Source organism: Platalea leucorodia (genome assembly GCF_965183815.1).
Source record: "Platalea leucorodia genome assembly, chromosome: 6".
In the NCBI taxonomy this organism is placed as follows: domain Eukaryota; kingdom Metazoa; phylum Chordata; class Aves; order Pelecaniformes; family Threskiornithidae; genus Platalea; species Platalea leucorodia.
The window spans coordinates 14,540,765-14,564,177 of record NC_138828.1 but is presented as its reverse complement, the minus strand read 5'-3'; the positions used below and the strand labels follow the sequence as shown (position 1 = coordinate 14,564,177).

Here is a 23,413-nt window from a genome sequence, read left to right as displayed (position 1 = left end):
AAGTTACCTTATAAACCAAAAAGAGTATAAACTAACAAATTTTACCTTGTGAAAGGGCAATCTAACAAAGTATTGTGGCACATACTAGAGGTAGTCATGTAGTGAATTTCAGTCTGTCATTTGCTCACTATCCGGTGTTACTGAAATCCAGCTTCTGAGTTTCTGTATATCAAGAATCTGGAGCTGGAGTTCCCCACATGCTACTTCTCTTCTACTTACTGACCATATTTCACACACTCAATTTTGAATATGATGGTATTGTAATTTTATACAAGGTATAGTTCAGCTGGAATTACTCTCGCTTCAGAAGCGTGGAAAAAGGGGAGGAGAATTTGTAATATGTTATTGAAGTCATAAATAACATCCAAAATTCAGAGATACACCCCTCCACGCCAATGATACAGATACTGTAAAATGATTTTCAATAGTATTTTTCAAAGATTTCAAAGTAGAGATTTTCAAAGAGTAGATTTTCAAAGTAGAGATTGTGCTTTTTACTGTAATCCAGGCAAGGTGATCTGTGATCATGCTGGATGAGTGCCTTGTATGCTTCTGTGGAGGCTGGAGTGGGACAAAAGTCACAGGGTTTGGTTGTTAGCATAGGCCAGGGTAAGGTGGTGGCAAATGTCTTGTTGGCCTGAGAGGAAACATGTTTACAGCTGCTTGGACGTTCATTGAAAGTTCGGTGTTCTTGTGCTGGGACCCGAACAGAGCTCTGGGGAGCCAGGCAAAGAGAGTACCTCAGATGTTCCTGTGAACAGAAACAAATAATGTGGGAAGAACCACCACCAACTGTTATACCAAACTGGGTGATTGTAAGTCAAAGCATTGATCTAGTTAATTGTAGTTCAGCTTTCAGCAACAAAAGTAATCAAATATTCTGTTGTTTTTCATTCAGGAGTAATTTTAAGGTGAGAAGCGACCACTAGATTATAAATTAATTGTGAAGAATTTCATATCTTGCACTTAAAGCATGCTCTCCAGTGGTATTTTCGTTCGTTTGTTTAATTTCAATGTAAGAGTAGATTGTCTTTCACTTCCCAGGACAGTCTGACTTCTGAATTTTCTCCAATGGACAATCGCTGTTTAATGAGCTACTTTTGCTCTAAGGTACGTTGTCTAGTTTAAACTTTGGTTCTTCTTATGCCTTTATCCACTAGTTTAAAGAGCCTATTAGCACCTGCTGTTATATCCCGGTGATGGTACTTATACAATGTAATCATATTGCCTCTTTTCTTGAGAAGCTGAATAGACTGGGCACCTGAAATCTCTCCCCAAAGAGGAATTACTTCAAATTATTTTTAGGGTTCCTTTCTTAAACTTATGTAGTATTTCAATATCCTTTTTAAAATGCAGATACCAAAACTGGAAAGCTTCCAATATCTGTCTCACTGATGCTTCATACAGAGAGAAAATTGCTTCCCTACTCCTACTTGTTACTCCTCTGAAACATCTGAGGATAGCTGCATCCTCTTTAGGCCCTTTTCCCTAGGGGTACAGCACAATTCCTTCCTACTCTGACCACCAAATCCTTCCCTGTGTGCAGAGTAAACCACACACTCCCCAGTTCTGCTCCACAGTGGCTGGCAGTTTCGGTCACCTGGAGTCATATTTCTGCGTTGAGCTCTATTAAAACACGTTCTGTTTCAACTAAGCTCATCTTATCTCGTGCATAATAGGTTACACGTGTAATGAGAATGTCATGTATCATTGAATATCACACTTTTGAAAAACCTGTTATGGCCATGGCTGTGTAATTTTACTAACCACACTGATAATTTCCTCACAAAAACATGAATCGTGTTTGCTTTGGCAGGCCACTTCCCATAAAAACGAACTATCCATACATTGGATTTTTTTCTCTTGTTTTTCATGGGGTTGGTTAACGTTAGGCTAACCGGCCTGTAACTACCTGGTGGCCATAATTAATTTTTCTGGATCAGAAAGACCAAACAGTCTTTCAAGATTTTCCTGTTATGCCAAGACTTACTTGAAGTAGTGTCAGAGACCTGGTTATTCCCTCCGCCCTCCTGCCCACTCTTTTGGGACCCATGTGTGCCATTTTTCCACGTCTGCTGTTTTTTGTATGTTCTTAGGAGATGATGCTTAATCTCTCTTTTATGAGTCAAAAATCTGGCAAACACATCCTCCCTTTCTTTCCAAATATAAACCTGGAATATTTATTCAGCATTTAGACATTTTTGCCTTCTCTTCTAATACTACTTCTTACTCTCCCAAATATACAAATACTTCATTGCCCATAGCCCTTCCAGGCACAGATTTTCTCCTTATGGCTTTTGCTTCCCTTGGGAGATCTCAACACTATCTACTTAATGTTGATTGCCATCTACTTTCATCTCTCAATGTTAGTTCTACATGGTAATTTTTTCTTTTCAGTTTTTGACTTCACTTCTCCAGGAATGGGCTTTGAAGGAAAGTTATCCTCTTGCTTGATGGTAGGCTTTTTGGCAACCCACCATATTTCCCCTGTAAACTTCTCTATTTTATTCCCCTATTCGCCTGTACATTTTTCTCCCAAGTTCACTTTTTTCAGCATTGGGGAAATAACTTTTTCAAAGCAGCTTGTGCATATTTGTAAAATATGGTTAAGCCTGTCGTCTGTTTGCTTAGATCAATGGCAGCTATGGACATAAACTGGAAACGGGCAAATATTGACACTAGCGAGATACTCAGGCATTGCATCTAAAGGAAAGGGAATGGTATTTCTAGCAGCAGATTTTAATAACGAGGGGGCTAAAATAGGCAATATCTATTAATCTGGTGAAACATCCTTCTGTTACTGAACGTAGTTATGGAAAAGCAGGATTTTTGCTACTCACTTGCACTAGGATAGACAAACATAGAGTCAGTTGTGTGTTGACCCTTTTGAAAGGTATTTGAGTCTTGGCCAAAATCCTTTTGGGGGTGTTTTATACACTAAAAATCCCCAAATCTGGGCTTTCACTGATGGTGGAGTTCGAGCGTTCCCAGAGAGCGGCTCGGTCGTTCTTCGAGGTTTCACCTTCGCGGTTCTCTGTGTCCCTGTCAGTAGCGCACCCAATTTTGGTCAGCGTGCCTGTATAGTAAGAAATGTATTTGGTTTGTATGGTAAAACCTGGCGTACAAGCGATTATCCCTCTAAGCTCTGCGGCACAGTTACATTATAACACTGACTTTTGCAATTTTTTTAACTTATCCCACAGCAGTGAGGAAAAGAAGGGAAAAAGAAAATCGCAGTTAAAACCACGAGCCGGCTGCGCGACCGACTTCATGGCAACGCGCCCCGCAGCCGGGCTCCCCGCGGCTCCGCTCTCCCCCCGGGAGAGGCGCGGCCTCGGCTCGGCCCCCACCGCCCTGGCGGGGCCGCCGCTGGCGCTGCCGCCCCTCTGCCGCCAGGTGCCGCCGCCGCCGCGCCGCCCGCTCCTCCCGCCCTCACACGGCGGCCGCTCCTCCCTCACGCGGCGGCCGCTCCTCCCTCCCTCCGTCCCTCGCTCCCTCACGCCGCGGCCCCCCGCCGCCCCGCACCCCGGGGAGCGCAGCCCCTCCGCCGGGCTCCGCAGGGGCCGGGCCCGCAGCGGGAGCGGCGCCGCGCGTTTGTGCGTGCGTGTGGAAATCTCCCCCCCCGCCGCCTCCTCCTCCTCCGCGCCTTCCCCGCCCGGCGGCCGGCCGGGCCGCCAGCAGCGGGGAGGCAGCCGTGCGGGCAGGGCGAGGGAAGGGAGAGGGGAGGGCGGAGACGGGGCCAGCCCGAGGAAATCAAACGGCCCCGACATGAATTAGACAGCGGGCTGCAGAGGGGAGGGCCCCCCTCTCCTCCCCTCCCTCCCTCCCTCCCCGCAGGGCGCCCGGCGGGCTCAGCGCCGCCCCGCACGGAGCCGGCTGCTCGGGGCGCGCCGCACGCACACACAGGCAGGCGGCGGCGGGGGCGGGCCGGCCGGGGCGGGGGGGGCCCGGCAGATGAAGATGGCAATGTCCGTGATCCAAGCGTGCCGCAGCCTGGCTCTCTCAACATGGCTGCTGTCCTTTTGTTTCGTGCATCTGCTGTGCCTGGACTTCACCGTGGCCGAGAAGGAGGAGTGGTACACGGCCTTCGTCAACATCACCTACGCCGACCCGGCGGCCGGCAGCGCCGAGCTCCGCAGCGAGAAGAGCGAGTGCGGGCGTTACGGCGAGCAGTCGCCCAAGCAGGACGCCCGCGGGCAGGTGGCCGTCTCCGCCTCGCCCGCCGACCGCTACGCCTGCGACCCCGGCACCCGCTTCAACGCCCCGGCGCCGGGCAAGAGCTGGGTGGCCCTCATCCCGCGGGGCAACTGCACCTACAAGGACAAGATCCGCCACGCCGCCGCCCAGAACGCCTCCGCCGTGGTCATCTACAACGTGGGCTCCAGCAACGCCAACGAGACCATCACCATGCCCCACGCAGGTGAGTCCCGGCGCCCTGCCCGCGCTCCGCGGGCGCACCCCGGGGTCTGCGCTGGGTGGGCGGACGGGCTCCATTTTCCGCTGCGTGGCAGCCCGCTCTGCCGTCCCGCATCCTTGGGGTGGGAGCTGCTGGGGGGGAAGGTGTCCTTGCACCTCCTGGCAGGGAGCAGGGTGGGCTGCGGGCCTCGCCGGGCGCTGAGTGCCCATCCCGGGGGCCGTGGAGCACCTCTCCGTGCTGCCACGGCAAAGGATGGATGTGCCACTAGCAGCAATGCGCGCTGGTGCTCCAGGGGTGAAAAGTTTGGGAGATGATGTAAAGTTCGGGTCTAGTCGGAGGAATGGATGGGACCCTGAGCCCGCTGTGGGGCACCGATGTTTTGGTGTGTCCTGAGGATCCTCTGGCAGGTGCCGTGTGGGATCGGGTGTGATTGAGACCTTCAGAAGAGGAGAAGCCTAGTGTTTATGGTGCAGGCTTATCAAGAGGTGCAATAAAGTAGGGAACACAGCGTCCACTGTCTTGCCTATGATAGTATAAAAGCTGTGGGATCGCGTAGGAATGCCGCGTATCTGATTTGGTGAGAACATGAGCTATTTTGTCCAGGACTGGGGTGGGGTGTGGGGAGGTTGTCACTCTCCCAGGTGAACGCTCTGATGGAGTTTGTGCTCGTAGTGTCAGCACATGGGTGCTTGGGTCCCAACATGTGCTCGTCAGCTAGAACCGAGCAGAAAGCCGGTCGTCGGAAACAACCCTAACCTAGGGTGATGCCCACAAAAAGCGCTGTTTTTGTAACAATGTCTGATCTGAAATAATGTTGTTTTAAAAACAGATCACCAGCTTTATATTTAGGGACGGTGTTTTCTGCCAGGGGTCACTGGTCTTTTACACCAGCAGCCTATGCCATGGAGACTAAAATGCCACCTATTGTGAAATCTCAGTTTGGTTTGCATCCAGTAACTAATCATGCCCAGCTGTTTCATGCCAGTTGGATCTTAACAGAGTTAGGGGTAAATTGAAACACAGAAAGGCTGAAAAACAGGATGTTATTCTAATGCCATTTTAAATTTCCACAGAAAACTAGCTGGCGTTGATGTGCTGAAAAACAATTTGTTGCCTAACTATAATGCTATAATACTGCTGATGCAAAAGTAGCGCTTTTGGAACCGCTTGTGTGCAGCCTCTTTAAGAGATTAACCATTTATTTGAGCAAATTCATGTTTCTTTAGTAGCATTGGTGGAAGATGGGGTTTTTTAGTGTTTTCCATTGGTTTTGTGAGACAAGCACTTCATAACCTCTTGAGCTTCTTAAAACCGTGCTTTATAACCTGTACATGGTTTAGTAGCTGTTCAGATTATACTTCTTGGTACTTTAAGTATCAGAGATTATATCCTAAGCAGTATAAAGTAGTAGGAGTTTGGCATACTTACACACCCTTAAAGTAAAGCTCAGGCTGTTTCAAAACGTAAGATGCATCACTTGTTCTTGTCTAGTGAGTTTCTCTAAAACTGCCAACATGTTGGATCAATTAATGGTTTGCCTGTTTTTAAAGTATGCACTAAGCTGGTTTCCCACACAAATGGTGTTTTATTAAGAAACAGTGGGAGTAAAAAATGTGTCTAACCTTTTAAAATGTTAGAGCTTTTGTTTGTTTTAAAGTCTAAAATGAAGTAAGCAGGGGATCTTTCGTACTGAGTGGCCTCAGCTTTCAAAAATACAAACACTGTATCACTTATCTTGGGAGCAGCTTCTTTTATGTCATATGACTCCTTACAGTTTATTCTGAGAATCCTTTTTGCGTACTGAATTGATACCCAGCAGTGCGACTGTACAGTACCAGACACTGAAATGAAAGGAAACGTGCAGAAAATAACCTGGACTTGTTGAACGTGGTCAGTGAGACTGAAGGGCTTTGCTGATTGATGGTATGAAGTTGTCTTCGTTTTAAGGATTTTTGTTCTGTGAAGTTGAAAAATGGTTGTTGGTCTTACCTTAGGGAAAACCTGCCCTCTGTGTACAGGCAAAACTCAGAGGAGTTTTACAGCTTAAGTCTGCTGGAACAGGAGGAAAAATAGTTATTCTTAAGTATTTAACAAACTAGCAGGGATTCAGAACTGGATTTATCTCTACTCTTCCTGTTGTACCACCGTTACACTGGGACAAAGTGAATGTACAAGCTGTGTAAAATTATCTTTCTGACTTGCAGCCTTTGACATTTGCTTGGTTCCAGTCTAAATGATAGCACAAGATTCAAGGGAAGAATGAATCAGGTTCTTGGTTTCTGAGTTCAGCAGCATCTGCGATGCTCAACCCACGCCAAATCTTGGAGTGGGAAGAAGAAAATTCCATCCTGGAAAATACTTGGGGGGTGGGAGGGGAGGGTGAAATAGGACCTAAAAAGCAGTTTCAAAGTCGAAAGAAATATGATGTTACTCCCTCTTTTTTTTTTTCCTTTCTTTTCTCCCACAGATTTTTTTTTTGAGGTTTCATATAAGCTTAAATAAACTCTGTCTATACAGAAAACAGTATATCCTGTTGCATAACAATGTGGCTCTTGCCCTTACTGAAGAACTATTACTCCTATGAGAGATATTTTTCCTTATGTACATTCTTCTCTTCTGATGCTTTGCCTTCTTTCTTTTACTGTCATTTTATCTCTTTGTGCTTTTTTTTCTGCTCCTCTCACCCCCACTCTCGTTTCTTCAACTTTACCCTTGTGCTTCATTCCCTCTCTTGACCATGTTACTGTGCTACTTCATAGTGCTTTGCCCTTGCCACTCTCTTCCCAAAGTTCTTTTTCCTGCCAAAGATCTTACTTCACAGCTGCATGTTTAATTATATTTCCTGTTTTCTGCTACAGTGCATGTCAGTGACCCTTTGCTAACATGGTGCCTTCTGATTTTAAAATCTATAGGCAACTGAAGCAAGATACCATTCTTGAATTTGAGGGAGGGCTGGTAGACCCCCCCACACACACACTCCCCAGTCAAAACCAGGGTGGTATTGTATCGAAGCTTGTTGTGGAAATCTTCAAATACAGCTTTCCAGGATTTATTTATAGTGCACCAGACAGAACAGACCAAGTGTTCGATTTGAACCAGTTCACTCAGAGTATTGAAAGCCTTTGCTTTCAGGGAGCTTGTACGTAGGTGACTGCTTGTACATGCAGAAGAGTGAGGTAGATTTGTGACATCTGCGTTCACAGGGAGTGCAGAGCTCTGTGGTTCTCGCGCTAGGACACGCTTAGCTTTTGCATCATCTGCTACAGCCTTTGCAAACCGGCATCTTTATTTTTATTGGCTTGAAGTGTGGTATAGGAGCTGCGAGCCCAACTTTGTTTGCTTTTTGACTAAGTACACTTCAACCAGAGAAGGAACAAAAGCATCTAGAATTTCTGTTTCAGATGCTTTTTATTTCTCCTAAATCAACTTTTCTTGTAGAAAAGTACTCTAATAATATAGAGCATGTTCTTTTTCCTCCAGAAGAATAATCCATGGTGTTGGCCAGGGTTTCTGATTGGCATTTTTTCTTATTCAGAACAAATTAGCTGTTATTTAGGTCTGAAAAGGCTCTATCCACTGTCTCCATTTAATAACTTAGTATTAATTGGAAGTGTTCTTACTACCTGTTGTAGCACGTATCCTAACGCTTCCTCTGAGCTCTGAATAGATACAATAAGGGAGCCTTCCGGAAGATGATTCAAGATGAGAACTTCCCTCTCTCCAGCTCTTATTTGAGGGAACCTAGGTTGGCCACTTCTAACTTGGGCACATGTCAGGTGCTTGGGGCTAGGGAGGGATGTTAACTGCAGCTGCACACGTGATTCATATGTGGGCAAAAATCAAATCTTTAGTATTCGGTACAGCTTGTAACATTCAGTTTGAATTCTGGGGTGCATCAGGATATCTTACAGAATGGATATGATGATTACGTGAAGTAAATTACATCCTAAGTATTTCGCACTAGAAGCATATGTGAGTCAGGCAGTTTTGCATTCTCCATATTCTGCTTTTCCAGTGCATGCCATCACAAATTTTAAGTCACGTGCTGCGTGTGTGACAGCCTGTTTTCAATGAGAGGCAGATGCCTCGTTTTTTGTAATGGCTCGTACACACTGGCAGCAACTGTCAACTGTATCTTTGAGACATGAATCTCATATGTGGTCTAAGATGACTCTGACTTCTTCCCTCCCTCTTTGGCCCTCAAGTGCAGCATGTGTGCACCAGAGTGCATGAGGAGGGCATGGCCATCCCACTGCAAAACCAGGTGTGTCCCTCCACACATACTGTGAATGTGGCCAGCCTTGATTTGTGCGCATTCAGTTCTATAACAGTTTCTTTCCTTGTACTCAGATTTTTGTTCCACGATCAATGACTAGTCTTGCCCTTTACGTGTTTCAAGATGTGTTGGTAGTAGTTTTGGCTTTGGGCTGCCCTGTAGATTTGTACTGATGTGCAAATTAGAAGTTGAAGATTTCTCTCTTTACAGACTTAATTCAGCACTGTAGCTACATTTGTTCCTTTACTAAAACAATTGTTTTCCTAAACTTTTGTTGAATTCTAATGAGGAAAATGCGCTGACAGCACTCACACTGAATTTACATATGGATAAGTGTGAATTAATCAACGGTTGGAGATTTCAGGCTTCCAGGGCCTGCTATAATTATTTTCTGTTCCAGGCACCCAGGATTCATTCCCCAGCTCAATGGGGGAGGGAGATGGAGATTAGTGCATCTCTGAGCCTTACCCATCATGAAATTGAGGCATGGCTGGGGTGGGCTGCCATCCTTAGTAACTCAGAGGAGCTCCTGGATCCATCATGTAGGCCTGGCTTTCAGTAGTTTTTGAAAATCTGGTTCTTGATATTTATCAAAATTAAGGATTTATAACATTGGCTAGAGCCAGCAGTAGTGCCGACAAGCTGTCCCACTGCGTTCACTAGTGAGCCACACTTCTGCCTGCTGGTTCTGCTGCAGCTCAGTGCTCGACTTCCCTACTGCGGATGTGTTCAGTTATGCCAGGTGGTGGGGGGACTTTGTGGTGTTAGGTAACTGGTTTAGCTTTAACTGAATTAAAAGGGATGAATTTGACCTACAAGGACGAGAGCAACAAAATAATCTTAGTCTCCGGTACTACTTGGGACAGCCACTTCGGCACTGGGGCATTGAGTTTTGTCATTAGATGAGACTCGTTCTGCCTTGTTGAATCTCGCATCTTCTTTCAACCTCATGACTGGCTCGTGTATCCCCTTCAGAGCCCATTGCAGTCAGTGGAAAGACAGTGAGTCCACTGAGCTTTGGATCAAGTTTGTAAGGTACAGCTTTCCCTATAAAGTGGTGAAGTATCGATTCATTGAAGATTGCATTGATCCTCCAAGCTTACTGATTGCAAAAGCAGTTAGATTTCTGCATGCTCTTTGGTTATCTGCAGCGTTTGTTTGCAGTGATATTCATACAAGTGCTGTCTTCAGATCTCTGCAGTAAGAAGTGACACAGCAAGAAGAAAATCTTTCTCAGAAATAAATCAGCATTGATTCTAACCGCTGCCTGTTAATCTGGAGCACCTTTTGGTATACTGTCCTTAGGAGAATGGCTTGCTTTTGATGAAGTGATGGTTTGTTCTAGTGCCATTGGTATTTTGGCTTTAAAATGGTATATGTTACCTTGGGTTATTAGAATACTGTGGCAGCCTGTGGCTAGTGTGGCAACTCCATTGTAGCTCACTTAATTAACGCAGATGTATATCTGTGCTGCCCCCTTCATGGTACGTCACAGAGCACAGGAACATTTTCAGCAAAAGGGAAGTGAAACCTACGGTGAGTTCAGTGTTGGCACTTTAAGAGTCTCTTTTCCTGGTAAGAGAAGAGGACACTTTCTACTTTTCTCACGTAAGCGAAGGACTAAAAGAACCCGTTATTTTGCCGCACTTGTTTGATGGAGCTCATAGTGCATTGTCATGTGAGATGAGCGAGTTTCAAGTGACCTCTGCCTCCTTACACCGCAAGCCAGGCTGGTGAAGAGTTAGATCTTTATGAAGGGATAGCCCAACGACTTCTCCACTCTCCAATAACTTCTGCATAGCTAACCTGCACAGAAACAGCATTCATTTCGAGACAAGCCCCACTTCTGCCCTTTCAGTTGCATTTGAGTACTAGTCACTTGATGACTTCTTTGGTACAGAAGGGAGCGAACAATACGATCATTGACTCATAGAAATCAGATATGGAAAAGACCGAGTAGTCCATGTAATCTCTCACTTTACTAATGCAGGACTGCTTCCTACAGCGTTACCATCTACTGCTGTCACAGTGCTTTTTTGCTTAGCATCTTGCAAAGGAAAGCATCTTGGGGTGCTTCAGAACCAAATGCAGTTTATGTAAGCAGCAGAATGGTGCTGAGGCAAGAGGTATAAAATGTAGGATATTAAATAGTAGTACTATATATTGCAATAATATTTAATTCTCATAACTTCCACATAGTCATCTTGGCAGAGGCATAACTGCTAAAGGATAAGGTTTAAAGGCAACTGTATCCATTGTACCACACACTGTAGGGGAGTATATGGCAATTGCAAGAAGAAAGAGGAGACAAAATATTTTGTAATTGGTTATGTCCAAACAGGCTTACTCTGCTGTGTCTCGATTCCATAGTAGGATGTGACCCAGGACTTCATTAGTGCCCAGCTCTCTCCTCATTTCTCTCCATAGTGTTTTGGTTTCTCTGGAAGAGAAATCTAGATGGATAGGCCACATGTCAGCCACTGCGCAGTTTGACCAGGTCCTGAATGTGGATGAGCCGGGGTCACGGACCCCCCAGGGTACCCTGCTTGTTCATGAGAGCATTTAGGTGTAGCATCTCAGAAGGTAATTCTATTAAGAACTACAATTTCTGTTACCTGGAGGAGAAAACCCAAATCACTTAGGTGAAACCTCAACTTTTAAAATTTACTGTATTAAATCTAGCCAGCTTTATGTCTACTGTCTGACCCACTGCCCATATTAGTGGATGCCAAGCTTCATAAACCTACAAGTTTGCTAATGAATTTGCTGTGAATTGAAGCTCATCAATAATAGACTTACTGTTCTTCAGTGCATTTTGTGGACCACTTAGAAGTAATCCTTCAGCCAGGATAGACTGAAAATTACTGCTTCAGGTGAACTTACTACCCTGGTGGAAACAATGGTTTTTAGTTCAAAAATGGATGACTGGAAACACCTCTTCTTTCACCAGTTCTCGTAGATGGAGAAAGGTTGTAAAGGTTGGTTTGCTTATGAAACAACAGTACTATGCAGCTGTGTTTTACAAGAGAGGCTTAACAAGGGCATTATTTATTTTTTTGGCCCTTCTTCAATAAATTATTTGAGATAGACCTTAGAAAACTGAACTGAGGAGAACTGAAGGAGATCATGAAAAGATTAACCTGTTTGTTTTATTGCTATTCTACATTAAAATATGAAAAGCTGGCATCTTTGATTCTTTGCTACTTAAAGATATAGCTTTTTCAAATAATTTTTTCTTTTCCCTCTCAAGAGTGACTTATAAATACCATCAATAAAGTGAAATGCTTGTTCATTTGCTTCTGACAGTATAATCATAGTGATAATCAATTATACTGCTAGACCTAAGTGTGTGTCAGAGTTTCGATCTCAAATTTGATGTGTTTAACTGTGTTTATGTATGTAATATTCCCTGCTGTAAATTGGAAAGGTAGCCTATTTATCTTAACCTTATTTTCAGTTTGAGACAAAATTGGAGGAAAAAAATGTTTATCTTTTTAGTTCCCCAAACACAGAAACTTAAATTACGGCCACGTAACTCCATAGAGTCCTTGTTTGAGTATATCTTGTATACTCCTTAAACATGGATAGATGCATTGCATCTGCATAGGAATGTAGTTCCTCCAGGGATACATGGAAGAGGATGAGTTGGCAAGTGCTCCCTTGTGCTACACACTTAATGAGACATAGCTTTTTAAAATTAATTCATGTTCCATAGTGTCTCTAAGCCTTTATCATGAGAGAGGACCCCTGTCACTGGGGTACTCCATAACAAGACAGCCCCCTACTACTGACATAGTTGTCTATGAACCATCATCATTTATCCCTGAACATTAGCTTAATTATATAGGATATTATTCTTCTTCATAATTTGTTCCATACCTTGGGCTTCCTCCCTTTTTATATGCTCTTTGGTTTGCCTCTTGCTGTTCAAATCTCTCCTTACAAGACATCTCTTTTTTGCAAGTCATTGTAAGAATATCTCACCAGATAATATATGTATTTTAAGGAGAATTATGCATCACATTGATCTCCAGCTTCCAGTTTTATAAATCACACATCATTAAACTGTGCCCTTCTATTTATTGCTTGATCTTGCAGTCCTTGTCAAAAACTTCATTTCTAGTGCGGTCACTGTTATATTATGTTGAACGTGTCTGACATTACACAGCAGCACTAGGAATGGACTCGAGCCTAGTAAGTAGATTCATCTTTAGTTAATATATATGTCTAATCTTAAGATTACTGTAAAATGTGTCAACATTAGTTGAATGTGTGTTGTGGGTTGGCTGGGTTCAGACACAGTACAATAAGCTGTACAGTTTTGTTGTTTTACTTAAATTGATTTGTGGAGCACTTGAGAAGCTTTTGCACCTAGTTGTCACTGTCATACTAGCAGAGCAATTCCAGTTCCTCATGATCAAAGCTCTGGGTGTCTAACAAGTTTCACTCTAAAAGATTTCTTGGATTTTCCAATTATGCAAGAGGTCTGTATTAGTATCTGATAAGGATCTCTCTGGTTTTGTATCCTGTGATGCCGGCTAAAATGTTAGTATTCTTTTTCCTTTTGCATTTCAGTATTTTCTATTAGAAGACAGAAATATATTTCTGCTTTTCCTTTGCTCTTTCAGAAGGCTCTGTATTAAAGAATCTTAAATATTTCACCATATTTCTGGGGCATGTCTGTGTTCGTACTCAAAAAAAAAAAAAAAATCTTTAAAACAGAACAGTCTGATGCTGCAGTCCAGTTCATGATTGCTTCTTATACTTGTACAGAATATGCTTTCCCTTCTTGTGCCTTTTTAAGCTTTAATTTTACGCTCTCTGTCTCCTAGTTTTACCTGCCAGTGTCATGTTCCTTGAGTAAGGCAGCTTTTGCAAGATTGTGTAATCTCTGTGCCTGGTCTCTTATCGCTCTTTATATGTCCATGTGTTTGAAGTGCCATCTGGTTGTCCATGAAATTCATACCTTTACTAAATACTATATCAAGACTTCTCATGCTGGAAAATGAGAAGCTGTCTAAGTAAAATCCATTATGTCTTGTTATAATATTGCTTTGATGTCTTTCTCTTGCCTTATTTTTCCTTCAATCCTCTATCCTCTTCATCTTCTATTTAGTTTTTTTTCTCTTTTGGGGGGCGGGGGGGGGCAGGGAGTATAATTTCTTTACTTTCCATGCTTCCAATAAATCTTTCCCTTGGACTTCTCGCCCATTTTTTTTTTCTTCTTCACGTCTCTTTTTGTGGGCTCTGCACCTATTTTTCATCTCTTCTAGTTTTTTTTCCCTTTCTCCCCACCCCTTACCAGCCAAAGGCTATTGCTTTACATACAAAGTTGACTGCAAGGGGAAGCAGAGCAGCATTATGCTCTTCTGGTTGCTTTTCCTTTGCAGCTGACTCTGGGTTTAAAGAGCATCTGCTGACTGCTGTCTGCTGCTCAGGGTGGGCTTGGAGGAGTGGGACACCCGCAATCGGGAGGTGTGGCAGTGCCGTTTATGAACAGAAGACTGCCCATCAGGCATAGCACATTTGCTATGCAGAGAATGGCTTTGTGCTGAACACTCCTAAGTCTTTTTCATGAATTCTTAAAAGACTAAATTATGGTCCCCTCTATGTAAAGAGGCAGATCCTGTTCTTTCATGCTTTTGCAGAAGATGATTAAGTTTCTCCTGCTGGGTGCTAGAAAAACTGACTGGGAATTTTTCCATCAAAACTGTTTTTCTTTAGTAGCAAAATAGATTTTTTCAACAAAAAACTGTTTTGGAAAGTTTTTGCCTTCCAGAAAAGATCTTACAGTTCTGAGTTTGAAGAAAGATTTCATTTTAGTAAATATTTAATGTCTCAGAATTTCAGGTTCAGAACAGTTTGGTTTCCCTTTCCTTTTTTGATGATGTATTACATTTTAATCAGCTTCTACCAGCTTTAGACACTAGTTCCACCCCAGAGCACAGACCTGACGTCTTCCCAACTCAAATGTTACACTTCTCCAGGAATCAATGCATGCATTTGATTACAAGTAATATTTAAAGAAATTGAACTCAGGTTTGCAATGCTGAATTTCTTTTCCCTGTGACAGTGTGCCAGCAGCTTTCTGTCTGCCCATAGCTCAGTCCCTACGCTGTAAGATCTTTGGCCCTTGCTGTGTGTGTATATATCCTTACCAGCAGGCTAGACGTGACTTTAGCACTGTGTCTAGATACACGTGGCAATGATACTTGGTATGAGAGAAAGATTGCCCTCATAGGCAAAGACATAACAAGGATCAGTAGTTGTCAGTGGAAGTGAGACAAATCCAGGCTTGTAGGAAGATGCAATTTCCTAAATGGTTGCCCATAACTTAATGTTATTTGAATGGGCTTGGATAGCTCTCTAAATGTCCCATCCTGGAAGAATTACCCCATTCTCTGGGAAAATTGTGGTAGTATATGTACAAGGAAGGTTAGAGAAGGTGATCACGGTAGTTCCTTATGGTTTTAAGGACTGTACCTCTCTGGAACTACCACCCAGCTCTTTTCCACACTTGGAGATTGTCAAAACAGCTCTGGCAGAAGCTCTGCACAGCGGGCAGAGGTAAACCTTGTGGCCTGAAGCATCAGCTTTTCAAGATGGGATCTCTGCATAGCACGTCCTTTATCACCTGGAAGGAACTTAGCTGGGTGACGGTGATGAACCCATGTCAGTTCGTTATTTCTTTGTGACTGTTGCTTATAGAATAAGAAGCTGCAAGAAAACGCACTTGCAAGAAAAACATAGTCTGAGCGACTTCTGTTTTCTGTGTCTGAAGATAGCCAACAAATGCAGAGAGCTGCCTGTAAGCCTCCACAAAACAAGCATTTGCTGGAGCGTCTGTCTTGCATCGTAAAAGAAGTTGAAAGCCTTTCTCTTCCAAAACTTCTATTTAAATGTTGAATGCCAGCACAAGGGAATATCATGATTAAAGGCAAGCCAGAGCAGCAAAGGTATCACAGGTGAGGATGAAATACTTCAAAAGCCAATGGTACCATCATTCACTTTGCCAGAGAAAGGGCTAAAATGGCCATTAGATGAAAGTCATGTGAATGAACCTGAATCCTGGAGAGATGAATTCATGTTGATGGGAAAATAAGAGCCGTGGAAGTAGTCTGTGACGCCTGTGACATCATCACCAGGGAGACATTCTTCTTCTCAGAGACTACGAAACTTATTTGATTAATCCATATATCTTAATCCCTGTTTCAGTTCTGTACTGACTCCCAGGTCTCACTGGTACGCACTTTCATGATCTTTGAAATTTTCTTGTTTGCTGCCTCATTGCTGTTTGTTCCAGTCCTTCCTTGCTGCCTTTACAGGTGGTGGGAACATTCCCTGAGATGATGAGGATCTTGGTCACCTTGTGCTCAGGTTTGAGCTTGTACCGTTTCTAGTTGCCTTTAGCAGTTTTGCATGTTGCTTGGTGTTTGAGTATGGGGGATCGTATTGCTCACAGAATATTGCCCAACTGGATCCATAGGTGAATTAGACAAAGCTACCAAGCAGCTTAACTGCATGGGAAAGTAATGAGCTGTGTCTAAGGCAGTCGGGATCCTCTAGTGTGTATTGATTCTTCAGAGAACTCCTCTGTCCTTTTCACTCCCCTGGCTTGCCAACCCCTGCTTAAGAAACCACATAGGAAAATTTCATTTTTTTTAGTGTTGTTTTTTTTTTTTTTCCTCTAGAGACATTCTTTCTTTTTTAAATCTGTTTAAGTCCCAGACAGTCTCTTTTTTGTCTTTTTTTTTTTCTATCCAAGTCTATTAACCAGAACTTCTTGACATCCAATTTATGAGAGTCCATAGCTTATTTTTAAGAGAAAAATATGACTGTATAACTATTTTTTCTGAATTTATAATTTCTAATGGTTGGTAGTTCAAGGAAATTTTTGGTAACAGAGAATTGATATTATCTGGTTTCTAAATACACATGACCTATCACTTCTTTCTCCAATAATTAAGGGCTTCATTCCCGTTAATTAATTTATATAACCATCTTTCTGCTATTAGACTTACGAAAAAGAACAAAGCAAGCACCGAATTTTTAGTATAGAATGTTTTCTGTTGATTCTCTTGTACATTTGATGTGTAGAATCTGTTCTTAGTTCTCAACCAATAGTGTGTTGAGTCAGCACAATGATTGGTGTTGGTCTATTTTGGACAATTTATTTTCTGTCTAGAGAACAGAAACACTTTTTCCCAATGCAAAGATAACTCTGCTGGTTTTATCACAAAGCTGTCGTCTTTGGCTCTGACTAGCCAAATCTGTTGTGGATTAGCCTGCAAAACAGGAGCTATTGTGCATATGTAAAGCAATAGACTGTTTGGTAGTAACGATAGCAGGGAGGCAAGCATAACTGCGTCTCACCTAGGCCAATACGGCAACTCCTAAAATCTCTTACTTGCAAATGAGACAGATACTTAAAAATCACTTCTTACTTTACTAAGGTAGTGATTTTGCTGTCATAAAACTCACTAGTAGGTATTTTAAAAATTAGGTTAGACATTATTTCTAATGTCTACATTACATTAAGGTAATTTGGAGAATGCTTCATGTCCCAGTTCGAGATGATGTTTGCACAAATGGTTATAGTTAAGTTCATGGTTAGTTCTTGCTAAGAATGGGCCAGAAGTTGAGCACCTTGACTAAATGTGATTGAAAGTGGTTTTATGAGAAAATGTCATCTAGGAAAGAGGTAGAAGTGTCTGATGTAGCCCAGAGGTTTATTACTAAGAATGTTACTGTGGTAATCTTGGGGGATCTTATGCCCCCCTGTAGCACCGTGAATAAATAGTCAAGGTCCTTCCAGTAAGGCGTTTTTATTTATAATTGTAAATATAAGAGATATACTTTATATGTTTCATAAAAGAGGTGCTTTATAAATACCTATTAAAAGAGATGCTTTGATTATTTTACATTTCTCCACATAGATTGGCTTGTGCTTTCTGGGTTATCAGAGATGTCTGCATCACAGTAAGAAGCAAAGGTGCCTCTCTCAACTTCCAGTGAACACTGTTCCCCTTCCATCTGAGGAAGAGTTGACCACCCTAACCCTTTAAAAGCCAGGTGCTGTCTCTTCTTACCTGTGTTTTATTTCGTGTCTGTTACCAGTGCATGCGGAGGAACAATCATAGCTGTGAGAAGTGTCGATAGCTGATTCGTTATTTGCAGATGTCTCGGAGATTTCTATCAACCAGTCAGTTGTACCTGCTAGGTGAGCTAGAGGAGTTCATGTAATTTAGAACAGCCAGACAGCATTTCTTGCTAATCAGGGAGTTGCCTAATTTGGAAATACATACATATCTAAGGCCTATCAGATACACAGCAGCTCCATATCTTACACCCATTCCAGTTTGGGAGTAATATTGTAGTGTTTTGCAGATTTGGTTCCAGCAGATAAAATTTTGCATCCTTCCTTGTGGCCTTATCAGTCTGGTAGCTTCATTTTGCTTTGAGAAATTCAGGAGGGGTTTCCTTGATGTTCCCGATGGTACGTATCGATTTTGAACAGAACTTTCAGCCACTTGGACAGTTAGTTGTTGGGGTTATATTGAGAGGATGGGAAACTGAAACCAAGGAGGAGGGAAGTGTAAAATTAACAGATATTCCTCCATTAGACATTCCTAACAAGTTAACTGCCACATTTAGTTAGAGGGATCTGCCTGGAAATAATACAATACTTATTTTTAGTAACCTGTAAGTATGTAAGCATGCCCCACGACAACTGTGTTAAAATCACAGTAAGACTTGTCAGACTAGTCAAATATTAATGTATAATATGCAAATAATAATGAATACCTCAGGTGATTCAGTAGTGTCTTCAGTGCTCTGCAAATCTGCATTTATCAGCACAAGCCTCAGAGGTCCTCCATAATCTCCATCTGAAGGGACATCAGTGGGAGTGGAGGTGATTAGTATCCATTTGTGGGTGCTGTGCTTTTCACAGGCCTGGGCCTGAGTTTGCTTTCTCCTGTGTCTCCTTGTTTAGTAAAACAGAATTGGAATCCCTCCATCAGAGAATTATTGCAGGTGTGATCAATTTGAAAATAAACCTGATGTTCCTGCTGTTATCCAAGTTGTCTCCACCTGGTGACAAAAGTTTCAGGATCTGAGAGTGCATTAGGTCTTTATTCAAGTGCACAACATTCAGTCAGCTGCAAAAAAAAAAATAAATTACAATTTCATTTTTGTTTTCCATCTTTAATAACGGCAATGTCCCTATCACTGAAAGGGATAATATACACAGCATTTAAGCACCCTCAGGCTATAGCAATGAAGAGATTGTACCTTTTACTTGTGGAAAGATGCTATGCTGTGCAGACTTGGTGTCATGGAAACTGGAAGAATGTATGAAGTTTTAAATAGGCGGATGAATTTCAGATCTGTTTCTCTAGCTACTTTGAGGAAGCACACAAACGTCTTGGCTGGAAAAGTCACAAGAAGTTCACAGGAAAAAAAATTCTCCAGCACCAATATGATGGTCTCCATAGTTATTACATGGGGTATTGGGATTTGACTGGGCTTTAAACTGACTTTTCACAGGCCATATTTTCTTTATGCAGACTGCTTTCAGGCCAGCTAAGATGCTAATTTCTGAACTTTCAGGTTGGCCACCATTACTTTAAGAGTCTCCCAAGTCCCCATTTCATTTATTTACTTTTTTTTAATCTTATTAAGAGAAAACCAATAACCATCCTGTAAAATTCCAACTCCCAAATTTTCCATTAGAAAAAGCATTACAAGTTTGCTGATGGCCAGCAATGCACTTACCTATGCCGTTAATTTGTAACCTCTCCTTCTGAAATCCTAACCCTGCTGAAGTCAATGCCAAAACTTCCTAAGGATTTCATTGCCAAGTAGTTAAAGCAAGAAAATAAATACCTGAACTCATTATATATCTTCTGCTGCCCCCATAGTATTTCACACATTGTTGCCAAGTACAGAAAAGCCCCATTCATCGCAACCCAATAGAAATAGTTCCAGTCTTTCACCAGCAATCTCGGTGAAGTATTAACAGTCTTCGTTTTATATGAATTGCACACATCTATCGAATTCAAGTAACACAACAGACGACACCAGGGCTTCCTTAAGGTCATTTTGTAATTGAGTAGAATTATGGGCCAGCCTGTGAGTGCCTTGAAGCTGTAAGTATTAACTTGCATGAGTTCTCCAGCTCATTTAATAAAAGGTCCACCTGGCCTCAAGTGATTGTCTAAATTATGTAGCCCTTGTTACATTTATAATATAGGTAGAAGTTAATTTTCTTACTGTTTGAAGTGCTTGAGAATAGTAGGTCATGTCTTATGTGTATTTCTTACAGCGGGCTTCAAAACAAATTTTTCTGAGATCTACCGACAGCTAAAATTTAGTTCTTGCAAGGCTTACGGCTTTTGTGTGAAATGAAAGGAACCGGGGGGGTGTGGTGGTGTTAGAGCTGTGTTGCAGGAAGAGGCTGAAAAGCTTGGTTTGCAAGATGCACATGCCTGCTCGCTCATCTCAAGAACAGGGAGCAGCCAGGCTCACAAGAGCTGCGAGAGATGTTGCTGCCTGACAAAAGTCATAGCTGAGATAAAACCTTCTAAATCTCGAGCAGGTACTGGCTGGACACACTGCAAAAAGACCTGTTCTATGCTTGAAGGCCGAGAGCAGTATGGTTTTCACACCTTTCTTCGCTAACTGGTGTGCTAAGAAGGAATGGCAATGATGACAGCCTTATCACGGGGGGAGTGCTTCAGTGATGGTTGTTAGGAGAATGCTCAAAATTAGTATGTGCAATCTCCAATGAAGGAGTAGAGCCTACGTTTTATACCATCCATCTATATACCAAATAAATGTGGACAGTTGTCACAGAAATGGTTACAGAAACAAAGTCTATCCACATTAAGTCTAGCAGAGGTCATTCTTTACCTGTTTCCAGTCTGACCAAGTTAAGATGGCATTTAATATGGGCTGAATTTGTTCCAGACAGAGGATTAGTTATTAGATCTTGAAATATGTGCTTGGTTGGTGAATTTTCTTCTTTTTTTCTTAATTTTCCTGGAAATACCGTTCAGGTGAAGAGACAACTGTGCAGGCAATACTCCATGGCGATTTTGGTGCCTTTGTTCTAACATGCATATTGTGTTTTGAGTGATGCTGAGCTGTTTTGAGAGCTTGTGGGATTTTCAAAACCACTGCTACGTTAATCTCATTTGGCTCCTATAACATGCTTCAGATCACTCTCTCTTTTCAGGGTCTGATGACAAGATATTGAATGGTGTGATTTGTACTGCAAATGGTTTATTTTCAGTTTTCGCTACACCTTCTTTTGGAAATCTGTGACTGTTAACCCCTTTGTAAGTCTTCAGCATGCCTTATTACAGTGAATTTCTTTGCTAATTGAGATGTTTGCTAATGAGAGAATCGCTGTCTCTCAGTTAGTGTAGGCATTGCTGTATCCTGAAGACACTTTGCCTTTTGATCTCTTTGATCCAAATTAATTGTAGGAGGCTAAATGCAGACAGAAATATCAAATGCACAGCTATGCTTAACAGAAATGTTACAATTACATAAAAGTATCAGAAATCAAGAGAGAGATCCAGATAGGTGATTCAGCAGAGAAATAACAGGGTAGCTGAAGTTCACGATTTGAGCTGGTAGTTCTGATCTGCTCGTACTTAGGCACTGAGTCATCCAAGGCATAAAAGCTAAATGAAGAGAGAGCACATAAGCCATCATACAAGAACCAAGGTAACTAGAATTACCCTCCTTTCATGTCCTCTCACATGTGGGCAGAATTGGTCTCTGATGCAACCCAAACACAGGAATATGAGCAGCAGAAATATTACCAGCAGAGGGAAATTTCCGATAGTTATGACTAGTATTCCTCCTGGGGAGCCTATATGTGTTTTGTTTCTTGTTGGGTTTTTTGGTTTTTGAAGGAGATGGGAGGTGAAACAGGTATGTAAAATAGCATGCAAATGTCCGAAACAGCATGATACAGCATCTGAGTTGCATATTCAGGGAATAACTAGAAGTTACCATTAAACTGAAGACTGGCTTAAAACAAACCTTGGTTTGGATTCAACTGTATAACTTAAATACATCCGTTTCACATCTTCAGCTGCGTCTTGTGTACTAAAATTTGCTAAATTTGGTGCAAGATTTAGTTTCTGAACATCTTAGAACTTAAGTGTTTCATATCAAATTCTTGTTTCAAGTCATTTAAAGAGTTATGAAATTCACATTCAATCTAGAACTCTAATCTGAAATTTCTGGCTCTGGTACATGTTCAGATAATAAGATTTCAGTAGGGGAGTATGGCACTTACCTTATCTGTTGCAGATAGATCCAGCATGGAAAACCTTTATAATCAGCAGGTACTATAAAGAGATCTGCTCTGGTATTCATTTGAGTATTAAAAATAAGGAATCTAATTAGCAATGTACTGTGATATCAGCATTATGTTAAGTGCATTTGCTTTCATCATCCTCAAAGCTTGCCTAAATCTCACCGAGAAATGATGGAAACCATATAATGAACCATATAACAACATCAGTCACAGCTGTACAAAATGTAGTGTGGGCAAAAATGTGCTTTTCTGTGAAGCCTGCAAATACTGACAGGTAACTCTGACAAATGCTTTGTTTCAGAAATATGAGCACATGCAACGTGCTCTGAAGAGATCGTTTCAGTAGAGCATCATGAATTTGCCTGAGAAGTAAGGGGAATTTATTTCTGACTGAATAGTCAGAAGCAAAGTCTGTATTGCCATGTTCCTATAAAAGGAATAGTACAGAGGAAGGACTCTGCCTGCTTAAAACAGATTTATGCACATAACTTCCATCTAGGCATCTAAATACCTTTTTTTAGGAGTAGATAGCGTGAATCCTTTGCCTGTAGATACAGATGTGAGTATATGCCTATGTGTCCTTATTCACACACACGTATCTGTAAAAATAGTAACTTCCTCCAGGGAGACTGGCTACAGCAGATAACCCGCACCTGGTCTTGAACTCACAGATGAGACAAGGCATGTAGATATCAGATATAGTTATTTTGCCAATGAATGATCTATGTAGACATAAACAGCCCTAATTTGAGTCGACATGGCATGGTGGTAGTACTTTTGTGGGTTGCTTTGGGATTCATTTCAACTGCAGTTGTGCAGAACATGGAAAAAATGAAAATAGAAATTTTAAAAAGCTCTCTTTTTTTGACTGTTTCAAAGAAGCCCCTTTTCTGTGCTCCTTTCTGATTTGGAGGGGACTGAGGAGAGAGGGAGGAAGCAAAAATATGTCTCAGCTCTAATCCTTAACCTTTCAGGTCTTAGAATGTACATAAAATGTGTTATACAGTCAACTCATAATGCTGTCCTGCAGCATGTATATGCATAGGTGTAACAGAGTGGGGACAGGAATTTGTCTTCTATTCATTAGCATTTCAGAGTACTAGAAGCAAGAGATTCCATCTGGAGATGAGTTTCTCATAGTTTCTGGGTACAAAAATGGAATAAATGTTGTTCCCATATTATTCTAACTGCTTGATTAGAAATGAGTCAGCGAGTGGTCTCTGTCTTCTCCATCTGGACGTGTGTACTCCATGATGAGCTCAGATATGAAACTAAAAATTCTGTTAAAATGTTTAGCTCCTCAGCTAAAAAGACAAGGTTGTTTGTAGGAAAACTGTAGAGATTAGTTTTACAGTCTTGGGCCCTCACGCTGAAAATACTCATG

The 23,413-nt window shown here is 42.1% G+C and overlaps 1 protein-coding gene across 1 annotated transcript in view; it reads left to right on the top strand.

Moving 5' to 3' along the window:
• Positions 1 to 3,954: 3,954 nt before the first annotated feature.
• RNF150 (ring finger protein 150) overlaps positions 3,955 to 23,413 on the top strand; it is a gene marked incomplete at its 5' end in the record, with an annotated part of 119,278 nt that continues 99,819 nt past the window's right edge. Inside the window, one exon of the mRNA XM_082315275.1 lies at positions 3,955 to 4,420. Within this exon, the coding sequence (XP_082171401.1) occupies positions 3,955 to 4,420 (466 nt within the window). The remainder of the gene's footprint in view (positions 4,421 to 23,413) is intronic.